The 12,499-nt window shown below is 38.1% G+C and overlaps 1 protein-coding gene across 1 annotated transcript in view; it reads right to left on the reverse strand.

Annotated features, from left to right (window-relative positions):
- tnfrsf21 (tumor necrosis factor receptor superfamily, member 21) overlaps positions 1 to 12,499 on the reverse strand; it is a 28,702-nt gene that overhangs the window by 4,685 nt on the left and 11,518 nt on the right. Inside the window, exon 4 of the mRNA XM_088286500.1 lies at positions 3,791 to 4,056. Coding sequence (XP_088142626.1) covers positions 3,791 to 4,056 — 266 coding nt within the window. The remainder of the gene's footprint in view (positions 1 to 3,790; positions 4,057 to 12,499) is intronic.

Consider the following 12,499-nt stretch of genomic DNA (forward strand, 5'->3'; position numbering starts at 1 on the left):
AGTCAACACAGAAGAAGAGGAAAGTGGAGCATTTTGGAAAGCAGAAACTTAACAGTTACCCACAAGACAATGACACATTTAGAAACCAACAGACGACAGGAAGTTAATATTGAACTAACACAATCTAATATTCTGAGTTACAAAAATCCAACTCAGTTGGAAGGCTTTTTTCATCTAAAAGTACCCCCAAAAACTCCCAACTGTAGATCAAAACAACATGATCATAAAGCCATCTTGATCACATCGCAAGACATTCAATACTTTTTTTCTATTAATCCTCATTATTGACACCTCACATTGGCGTGGCCAATCACAAAAAAGCTAGCCACATTTTGACGCGTTGATTGGTCAACCAAACAAAATCGACCTTTTCACTTATATACGATTGGGGAGATAAATCCCCCTGTAGGCTAAAATGAAAAAGAAAAAAAAAAAACTCATTAACGCCTGTATGTCATCTTCATGTAGATGACTGGTTTTCGGAGCAAGTCATTGAATGAAACGAGCCCCCAGCTACTACTTTAACAAGATACAGTATTTTTATTCCACCTTCATAACCAAATGACCCTTAAACATGACCGTTAGTTAATGCTGAAACAACCACTTTGACAATTGAACTATTAAAGGGGAAGTCAACAAAAATGTGCTTTGCAAGAATATGTTCTATGCAGGCCCACCAGTCGAAACTAATATTTTGATTAATATTGTTTTTGTGGAACATGAATTAAGCAGTTTTTAGCTTAGGTAACGACCAATAATGGCTCATCTGTTTTCTGAAGCAACTGTGATGTCATTTTCAGTCAACATAAGTAACAAAATGGCCGCCCCCAGAGATAGCTAAAAACTGCTTAATTCATATTCCACACATGTAATATTAATCTGAATGCTATTTTTAGACCAATGAAGGTGCATACAATATTTTATTTCGAACACATTTTGGGGTTGGCTTCTCCTTTATTGTCATGGCAGTGAAGAGTTACATTTCCTCCAGAAATGTATGCGTATTTCATGGCTTGTCCCAACAAGGGTCACTTCAACCAATCACTCGGACGCTTTGTTTGGCACACGCCCCTGGGAATTTCAATTATTTTCTAAAGTAATTCTTTGTTTCATGATTTAATTGGAAGGCACTGAAAGAACTTGTTGAAAGTTGAACGAGGACAAATAGGAAAGAGTAGAAGGATGGAATGTGTGCATTCTATGAATGTGAGCCTGCACCCAAGCAAACAGGAAGTGATGAGTCTTTTTTTTTTTTTTTTCACACATTTATTATGAACAGCAGTAAATGTATGGAAGTACACTGGAACAGCATACTAACAGACAAGAAAATGCAAAAACTGATTGCCTTTATAAAATAACCATAAATCTGGAAGATGGCTAAATCCTTGCCTGTTGCCATTTAATACCAAGACTCAATCCAGTGCTGTACTCTTTTGATTAAAATAATTTGATACGGATATTGTGAGTGCTTCACATTGTCCGAGGCACGGCACTGTTTTACGTCATCATAAATGCTAATTCAGCTTTATTGTGGTCAAATGAGGATTTTCATAGTTGTTATTGCTGGAGATTAAAAAATGTTGGTGAAGGTAAAATGATTCCAGCAGGATGGGAAAGAATCATAATGGAAAAGAAATTACCGTAAATTTAACTTGTAATTATACTTGTAATCCTGCTACTGCTACTGTAAAACCTAAAATTTGATTGCGATATTGATTAACTATACTGGTAATTTTCAAATATCTTTTGCATGCATCCAATTATGTCATGTCAAACTATCCAAATGAAATAAAATAAAAAACAAAATAAGTTCTTCGGTTGAGAATTTAATTCAAACCAAGTCAGTCAAATAGAAGTATTTAACCGGAAGTGGTCAGCATCTCTTGCGGTCACTTAGGAGCAAAGTGAAAAATTATTTTCTGTCAAGAAAATATTCCAGTTGCTATGTATGGACAGTTTTTATAAAACTGCTTCGGCACAATTTTTTTTTTTTTTAACCACACCACTGGTTGCAGTTTCACTTTGGTTATGCAATACAATACATCAGACATAAACTGGAATTGTTTTGATAGCGAGAACCCGTCGTTCTTGTTCTACCGCTAGGTCTCTTAGAATACATTTTTGATGCACTGGGAATTTTGGAGGGAAAACCTGAACAAACCCGTCTGGCCATTTTAGCAACACTGATGATCAGTTATCGAGAATGCACGGTGATTTCCTATCCGTCTAGTTATTCATTTTCTTTTACAATTGTCTGTTGAGGAATGTCAGGTATTTTCATCTCATTTTTGAGCTTAGGGCAATTCCATGTTTCATTTTTTTTTTTAAAAAAGACATCTCCTTTTCAGTGTGGACATGGCCAAGCATATTTTCATCAATTTTTTTTATACATAGAAATTAGAGCTGTGCAGAGAATGCAGTGTTGGAAGATCAGCCACTGATTATTAAGCAGTAATGAAAGACGAAATTATCAGAACAGGCAGACTAAAAGTCTATGACTACAGAACAATACCGTTAACTGTTAGGCTTTGACCTTGAATGATGTAAAGGTTAAAGGACTGAATGAAGCCATGGTTTGATTTTCATGTGAATATTGCACCAGGCAAGAATGTCAAATGAGCAATGGCCAGTGGACCATACTGTTCCGGAGAGAAGCGGTACAAATGAATGCCACCAATCGTTGATGGACCACTGCTCATTGGCTCCGTTTCTGTCTCCCTTTCCAAATGACAAAGGTCAAGAATCGGTCACTTTTAATGACTGCGTTGATGGCACGGCGGTAGAAAATTGTGTTTATTTTGCCTTTGAAGACGAATGTAATAAAAATGGTAATGGTACTGCATGTGCATTTGGAGTCAAAAAGGTATGAGAAAAATAGTTAAAATAGTTTTCCGTAGATCATTCATGGGCAACTGGAGATGTGCGAGTCACATTTTGCAATCACAACCAATGATGTGAGTCAGGTTTTGTTTCCAATCAGTGTTGGTAAGAATTGAAATCTTTTTACGTATAAAAACTAGGGCGCGACCAATTATTCGACCAGAAAAATAAATATTGATTTTGGTCTTGCCAAATTTGCCAAAATAGTTAATACTGCCCATCACAACGAAACATTCAAACATTCCACACCCCAAAAATTATCAGATGATTTTCGCCGATTCTTCTCCCTGTTGTGTTGTAAGTTTTGTAAACCATTCAAATGTTCTACTAATATTTCGTATGATTATTGTTTTAAGTAGGGATGCGAATCGAAAACTGGTTCTTGTTGAGAACCGGTTCCTGGAATTTCAATTACTTGGCATTGTTTGCCGTTTTTTTTTTTAAACGATTCTCTTCTTGCTTTCAGTTACGACAAATGATGTTACCATGCATGTTGCGTAGCGACGCTGCTAGCACAGCTAGGAAGAAGCATAACATGTATTTGGCAATCCCTGGTTGATGTAATTATTTTTATATCATTTATGAGTGTTGAAATTTTACTGGATATTTATGTGGAATTTCCACAGAATAATCTAGATTGTAATGTGGAAGTTTTTCCTTTCAAAACAAATCTTTTATTCTCCTTCCGTCTTGAGACCATATTGTTATCGAAAAAAAAAATCCTCATCGTTTGTGTTCTAGTAAAAACATCAGTATTTGATTTGTTTCATGGAGTTGTTGCAATTTGTTCCGAAAATACAATTTGCAAATATATCACAGATAAAATTTATTTTTCTGTAAAGAATTTGCATCCCACCTTTTTGGGGCCAAATTGTTCTCCCGGCTCATTCTACCAATTTTTCGATCCTACCTGTGGGTTGTCCTCCATGACCAGTCTGATCTTCTCCACCACGTCAATCCGGCGCTGTCGGTGCAAAGCGTTAATCATCTTGGCCAGATTGGCGTCACTGTCCCGAATGGTCCAGTGCTGAAAAGCAGCATACGCGCGCTCGTGATCTGACGAGTAGCCGCTGGAGAAGGCTGCCACTTCCCGCTCGGTGGCGTTGGCCAGCGACTGATAAATATCAATCCACTGGGGGCCCACCTGAGCTGCTACCAGTTTTAGAATGTCCACTCCTAAGAAAAAGTGAAACAAATGGATTTGTTCTCTTTCTGTACATGAACAACATATGAAGAAAATACAATACAACTTTATACAGCGCATTTAGCAAAGATTTTTATTTTTTTTTTATAATCTAGAAATGAACCAGCCCATCCATCCATTTAAAACAACCAAACGTTCACCTTGAACAAAATTGTGTGCTGACCCCTCCTCCAATTAGATTCTAATTTTGCACGGCTTCATGTAATGAGTGTGTGGGGGTAGACTGCGTATAAATCGAATGTAAATCTTTTTAATTCAAAGTCTACAAATCAATGACACATAAAATAGGTAAATCAAATTGATTTAAAGAGTGGTTTTAATGTTAAGTCAGTTGGTCAAATAGTGAAATCACCTAATCTAATAATCATTGACCGTAAATATGCCTCGTCCGATAGCAGTCCACAAACAGGTGAAGTATATCCAAGATCCACTTCAATATCGTTTTCCCATTAGCATTGATTTAAAAAAAAAAATACATTGAAATAGTTCTCCCTAGTTTTCTATAATCATAAAGTCACATGGACTCACACGTGTTACCCTCAGTGACCACCAAAACAGGTCACTGAGTTTAAGCACAGCAGCTAAAAAAATACAGTACATCGCAGTGTATTACTCAGCATGAAAGACAAATGGAACTGTCGTCACTCGCCTGGCATGCTATGCTGTAACGTTGTTAACATTTTAATCATAAATAGCTTCTGGACCTATGCCAGAGTTTGTAGTAATAGTTTTCAAATTCCAATGCAATGAGCACAAAAATGTCTTCATATAGAAAAAAAATAAATAAATAAATGTTATATATATATATATATATATATATATATATATATATATATATACTATATCAATTATAGTAGCAGCACGCATGCATAGGTAACCAAATTAAAACAGAATAATTAAAGTCTTGAATAAATAACACACAAATTAATGATTCAATCGATCAATAAACTAAATGCGCTATACAGTTTACTTCTATGAGTTGGCTTATCCTTTTGATTTCTGGTAGCATCATACACTATTGAGTGCAAAGCCTCCACACATAATGAATTATTCATCCACTTTGATAATTATCAGGTTGATCCCTGATTGATGTCCACAGTGGCAAACACGCTAAATGCGCAAATCTAGGATGATGCTGAGAGATTAAATGGATAAGCCACCGCTGGTGGATATATGCCACACACATGCTAACGCATACACAAACACACGCAAAAATTTGTATGAATTAATAAAATTCAGAGGTCAATACAATGACAAATGTGAGGTGTGCACACAGTGACATGATGCATGTCACTTGAACATTGCTACTGTTACAGTCTTTTTACCCTCCATTTGAAAACTAAACAGCTCATCAACTGCACTTTTTGACCTAGTTTTGGATCCCGCCACACACACGCACGTTAACACACAAACATATTATCATCACTCAGGCTCAAGATTAATGAACTCGAGTGGCTCGTGGATCCACAAGACCTCGCGTGCCAGCCTTGTGGGTCAAAAGCCTGCCGCCTCGTTGGCAATAACAGACAGTGACAGCAGCGAAATCCCCTTGCTCTGTATGCCTCACTGTCCCTGTTAGCTGGACACACTTGGGTGGCCTATAAAAGTCTCGTGATGATTCACTGTGCCAGCCAGCAGATGTGTTTATGTCTTGGCACGAGGTCGGAGCAAGCCTGAGCGTGTGTGTTTATGCGTTTGCGTGTACAGCAATGTCGACTAATATTTCCTCAACCCCTGTCACGATCTATAACTGTGCTGCTAATGTCTCTTTTGTATAAAAATGAATATTTCTGAGCAGAAAATAAGATGCCCAGAGGGGACTCTCTGTCAATTTGAATGGGTAACAGCACATATTGAGAAATATTTTGCTTAACATTTGTCATGGTGACAAGCAACACTCAAGTCCAAGGCCTAGCTGACAAATTCATCGTGTGTGGACAATGAGTCATATTCTTTGTGGTGTAAACGCATTCCACTCGTGACATGATCTGCTTTCTTAGGGAAGCCCTTTGAATTATTTTTTTTAAATACTTCAGCAGAAAAAAAGGTGTCTGACACTTTCTGTAGACGTGTAGATGTGTAACACTACCAAGGTTAATACACTATAGTAGCAAAATGGGAAAAAAAACACTTGTTCATGAAATTAAAAAAAATAACACAAACAAAAGCGATAAACTACATTTTGCATTTACAAATACCAATAGTTATAGTGAAAATGTTTCCGTCTTTAGCAAGTAATATCTCGATGAGATTTTGAGGTTCGTTTTAAATGTAGTATTTCTGTATTACTGTTCAGCTGTGCAGATGAAAGAAGGTCAGACAGTTGGTTGGAATTGTAGTTTAGTTTGAAACTACTACACAATGCTTGTTGGCATTTTTTTTTTAAATATGTCTCTCTCTCTCTCTGTATATATATATATATATATATATATATATATATATATATATACTATATCAATTATAGTAGCAGCACGCATGCATAGGTAACCAAATTAAAACAGAATAATTAAAGTCTTGAATAAATAACACACAAATTAATGATTCAATCGATCAATAAACTAAATGCGCTATACAGTTTACTTCTATGAGTTGGCTTATCCTTTTGATTTCTGGTAGCATCATACACTATTGAGTGCAAAGCCTCCACACATAATGAATTATTCATCCACTTTGATAATTATCAGGTTGATCCCTGATTGATGTCCACAGTGGCAAACACGCTAAATGCGCAAATCTAGGATGATGCTGAGAGATTAAATGGATAAGCCACCGCTGGTGGATATATGCCACACACATGCTAACGCATACACAAACACACGCAAAAATTTGTATGAATTAATAAAATTCAGAGGTCAATACAATGACAAATGTGAGGTGTGCACACAGTGACATGATGCATGTCACTTGAACATTGCTACTGTTACAGTCTTTTTACCCTCCATTTGAAAACTAAACAGCTCATCAACTGCACTTTTTGACCTAGTTTTGGATCCCGCCACACACACGCACGTTAACACACAAACATATTATCATCACTCAGGCTCAAGATTAATGAACTCGAGTGGCTCGTGGATCCACAAGACCTCGCGTGCCAGCCTTGTGGGTCAAAAGCCTGCCGCCTCGTTGGCAATAACAGACAGTGACAGCAGCGAAATCCCCTTGCTCTGTATGCCTCACTGTCCCTGTTAGCTGGACACACTTGGGTGGCCTATAAAAGTCTCGTGATGATTCACTGTGCCAGCCAGCAGATGTGTTTATGTCTTGGCACGAGGTCGGAGCAAGCCTGAGCGTGTGTGTTTATGCGTTTGCGTGTACAGCAATGTCGACTAATATTTCCTCAACCCCTGTCACGATCTATAACTGTGCTGCTAATGTCTCTTTTGTATAAAAATGAATATTTCTGAGCAGAAAATAAGATGCCCAGAGGGGACTCTCTGTCAATTTGAATGGGTAACAGCACATATTGAGAAATATTTTGCTTAACATTTGTCATGGTGACAAGCAACACTCAAGTCCAAGGCCTAGCTGACAAATTCATCGTGTGTGGACAATGAGTCATATTCTTTGTGGTGTAAACGCATTCCACTCGTGACATGATCTGCTTTCTTAGGGAAGCCCTTTGAATTATTTTTTTTAAATACTTCAGCAGAAAAAAAGGTGTCTGACACTTTCTGTAGACGTGTAGATGTGTAACACTACCAAGGTTAATACACTATAGTAGCAAAATGGGAAAAAAAACACTTGTTCATGAAATTAAAAAAAATAACACAAACAAAAGCGATAAACTACATTTTGCATTTACAAATACCAATAGTTATAGTGAAAATGTTTCCGTCTTTAGCAAGTAATATCTCGATGAGATTTTGAGGTTCGTTTTAAATGTAGTATTTCTGTATTACTGTTCAGCTGTGCAGATGAAAGAAGGTCAGACAGTTGGTTGGAATTGTAGTTTAGTTTGAAACTACTACACAATGCTTGTTGGCATTTTTTTTTTAAATATGTCTCTCTCTCTCTCTGTATATATATATATATATATATATATATATATATATATATATAGGGGTGCACCGATCAGCTGGTATCAGGATCTATGCCGATTTCCTTAATTTGAACTTTTCAACTAATTCATGCGAATTTTAAACAATTAGTTTTTGTTGTTTCCAGGTATAATTCAATGTTTTGCGACGAAAAAAAGAATAGCGCATTAAATTTGTATGAAGTTGCCAGGTGGAAAAAAAAATAGGGATCATCAAAAATCGTGATTGGCAATTTAGGCTTTTTAAAGATCAGAGATCGGTAAGCAGCCAGGAAATTGCGATTAGTGCATCCCTAGCATTGGCACACATACTGAAATTTATACAAAATAGAAAACTCCTACGGCAACTTTAAATTTGTGAAATGTGTGCGTGGATGAACCTTCCCTCAAAAATAATGCTATTAACGATCAAACACAGGCGGATGTGAAACCAAGCTACCTAAGCCCACCCTGCTACTGCAGCACACAGTAGATTCTAACACGCTGCTCCCCACTGGGCCAGAATGTGGAACTTGGCATTATTAAGCGAGAGGATATTTAACAAGGGAGGATGGTGGGCAGGTACAATGCTGTTTTTCTTCATGTTTTTCACAACATTCCCCAACTTGCTTCGGAAATATATGTGCATATTAAATTACTTCGCACGGACCAGCGACTACAACTTGTGAGGTTCTTTTTGAATGTTTGTTTTTTTCCATTGCCCTTGTTTTCCAAACGCACTTTGATTACGTGACAGTCATTCATTTTATTACAGCAAGATGCGAGCTTGATAAAAAAAAAAAACAGTTTTACCTTAATGTAGTAAAAGGAACCTAATTATGCATACACATTCATGTTTGGGAGGGAGCGGTGGGCATGGGGTCAGATTTTTGTGATGGGAGGTATTTCTTGATTCTAGTCACATGTCACACACACACGCACACACACCCCCACACACACAATACAATTTTTGTCATAAACGTACACACTTGTATCTAAACGCGCAGCTGATCGGCAGCTATGACTTGACGTAATTTTCCGAAAATGAAGCGATTTTGCCAAGTGAAGTTCCTTCCCATTGCGTTTGTCGGTCTCCAGAGTGACGTGGAGGAAGCCGTTGTGCAAGGTATGTCGTTTAAAACAAGGCATTGCAACAAACCTGTTGAAATATTTGTACAAGTAGCACGTGATGAAGTGGTAAGCATGAAAATGCGGGTAGAGCTTCCACAGCCTGCTTGAGTCAACATTTTAGTTAGTTTTTTTTAAATGAGGTACACAAACACAGTCAGTATGTTTTTAAAATTAAACGAAAAAAAAACACAATATATGCACACATTATACACATTTTGTTTTTACAAACTGAATGCAAAAAAAAAACGTATATGTGATCTTTGCCTCTTGTACTGACTGCCGATATTAACTTATTAACTAATAAAGAAGCAAATGTCATGACTTTACTTCACAGCATGGTAATTATTTGCTCGCAAATACTTTTGAAGTCACAGAGATTACATTTTAGTGCATATGTGGATGAATTGCTTCAAAGAAAATATTGCTCAGTGACTTCTAAATCCAATAATAAAGTAATAGTAAAGTGTGAATACTTTTAAGTTCGGGTTCAAAACTATGCTTTTCCCCATGCCGATGATTCAGGTCTTTCATAATTTTTTCCCAGAATTATTTTCTAGCACTAAGGCTCCTTTCCTTGTTCACATTCAGCAGAACTGTTTATGTTATGAACTGTAACTACCTGACCATGCCACCATATGTGTCATACCAAAATTCAAACTCAGACTTGAGGAGGGAGGTGACACTCTGTTCTGACTAGTCAAAAATAATCCAAAAAAAGAAACCCTTGAGACTGTCAATTAAAGGGAAAATCTTACTCCGTGAGTCTATGGCAAAGTCATCACACAATTACAGAATATAAACCCCAAATCATCCCATGTGGGAGAATTCAAATATTTTATTCATGCTTTGAAAACATCCCGGCCCAAGAATCCCACGAACAGTGAGGAGGTGTCAGGAAGTGACATCCACATTCCAGGAGACAGATATGAGACACGGATTCAAGAGCACGAGGAAGCCTGTCGGTTGCTCTCTTCTTCGCCCAATAAAGGGTTAAGATTGTTTCAATGACTACTGCCCCACAGCTTGGAAGGGTAGAGAAGTGTAGTGTTTAGAAAAATGTGCATACCACCCCAACAGATCCACAGTCGATGCCATAGACCACCCACTGTACTGGAACCTTATACACCTGGTCATCAGAAAAGGCGATTATGTCAGACTGCTGTTTATTGACCACAGGCTAGCATTTAACACCATATTCCTCCACAAAGCTGACTACCAAAGGTCTTCATTTTCCCGACAAGCATACCACAGATGGTACATGTCTGAGACTCCCCAAGGTTGTGTACTGAACCCCTTGCTGTATTCTACAGCCATGACTGCAAAGACCTCTCGGACTCCAACATCGTCGTCGAGTTTGCCGACAATACAGCTGACAATACAGCACATTGAACTTGAACAAGTCCAAAGCGAATGACATTCGCAACAAATTGTCTCTCAAAAATGACAAGCTCAGTACATGGGATATCTTTCACCTTTCCTTTTCTGTCTTGGTTAATTGTCTGTTTTAACTACTCTAGTAAATGGGCATTACAACCTTCAAGGGGAGCCAACCATGCACCTTGAAAGGATTAAAAAGCGGGTTTATTTATTGTTCCAGAAGGTAAATGGCAGTGTAAAATGTCTGTTGTGTTGTATTCAAGTGCATACATTTCGTCATTTAAATACATACACATGGGCACCAGATTAGTCATCCCATCAGAAAAACACCCATGCACACATTGTACAAAGACTGAAAATCACCCTTTAAAGCATTTTTGTCTTAATTGGGAGGGAGGTTTAACAATGCTTTAACAGTTCTTTGTGAGTTTACCACTGTAGGGAATCACTTTCACTTAACATACAAAATGTGTCAGACAATTTCCAGGACTTGTGTAATCAAAATTGTTGTGGCAACGGAGCAGTGGAGGATCCCGGAAGAATCCTTCCAGCATGACAGAGAATGTTGGAAAAGTGTTTTTTTAACTCCTGAGGATTACTTCCACGTGTACAACAGAAAAAGTATGTACTAAAATGTGCACCCACAAACTGACTAAACACATGACGATGTGACGCCACGGTTGAGTCAAAAGGAGACCCAGTTAGCCAAGATGCTAGCTGGTGGCTAGCGTCTCCCGTCAACGGCCTGGTGGAACATATTCCAGTCAACGGAGGCTTAAAGTGAAGTGGGTAAACTTTAATGGCTAAAACCGTATATGTGTTCTTGCTTTTCAATTGAGTAAGTTTTGGTTTCAACATATTCGGTGGACATACCCGAAGTTTTTGAAAAAAACGATGGGCTTCACTTCACCATTTTGAAGGCTATGTTTATGTACCTGGCGATTGTTTTAATCAATTAAACTTGGGAGGGTTTTTGACACTTCTTTGCCTTTTTGTTTTCGCACATGTGACATCAAAGAATCTTAAAACTCAGCCACTTTATAAGTTTTAACATTTTGACCCCTATCTTTTCTACTTTCTTCTATCCATGCTGCCTGTACATCTCTTTGACTCTGTTGGGGACCTGTTTGACCTGTGCATGTACAAAAACAACAAAACTCAATGCAGCTGAAACCAGATTATTCCAGTTTTCTGTGGTCAGTCACTGAGCAGAGACAGGGAGGGTTTTTCTTTATCGTCGAGCGTGAGCACACACACACACAGGCACACACGTTCGGTGTACACATTCAACCTGTTTTAAAGTTCAGAGAGTCTTTCCTTTTCCCCGTGTGAAACTGAGCTCTCTCCCCCTGTTACGTCTTGCTGTTGTGTCAACAGATATGTACGAGAGAGCCGGAGAGAAAGAAAAGCTGACTCATTGACAGGAGGTCATTGCAACAAATAGCAAAGAACGATACGGACATAATGCCGAGGAGGGAGGAGAGAACTTAAAAATTTAAAAAAATTAAATAAAATGAATACCAAAACAACGAGGTTAAAACCGAAAAGGCATGAATAGAAAGGAGAGCAATCGTTGGTGAAATTTGAGTCTTGTGTGCAAGCCTCTGTTAAAAGTGGGAGCATGTTCCACTATAACGGACCCTTATTGTGTAACCAGTGCCCTCCACGCCATAAGCCTCAGGGCAGCATTGATCAGCTCACCCAGCCTGAGTGGTTCAATAGTGGGGATGTAACTAGAAGCATCAAGGCCTAGAGTACAACTGCGATATTGTTAACTTTTAGACTATCAGTGTGAAATATAAGCTTGGTTCGCACAAGCAAGTCAGTAAGACCAACGTAGAGTCTCAGCATGGGCTGGTTACGGTTTCAAGGCTTACCGTGGTTTTATACCA

This window comes from Idiotropiscis lumnitzeri, chromosome 21 (assembly GCF_059441095.1).
Source record: "Idiotropiscis lumnitzeri isolate Australia: NSW breed Sydney's pygmy pipehorse chromosome 21, RoL_Ilum_1.0, whole genome shotgun sequence".
Taxonomy (NCBI): domain Eukaryota; kingdom Metazoa; phylum Chordata; class Actinopteri; order Syngnathiformes; family Syngnathidae; genus Idiotropiscis; species Idiotropiscis lumnitzeri.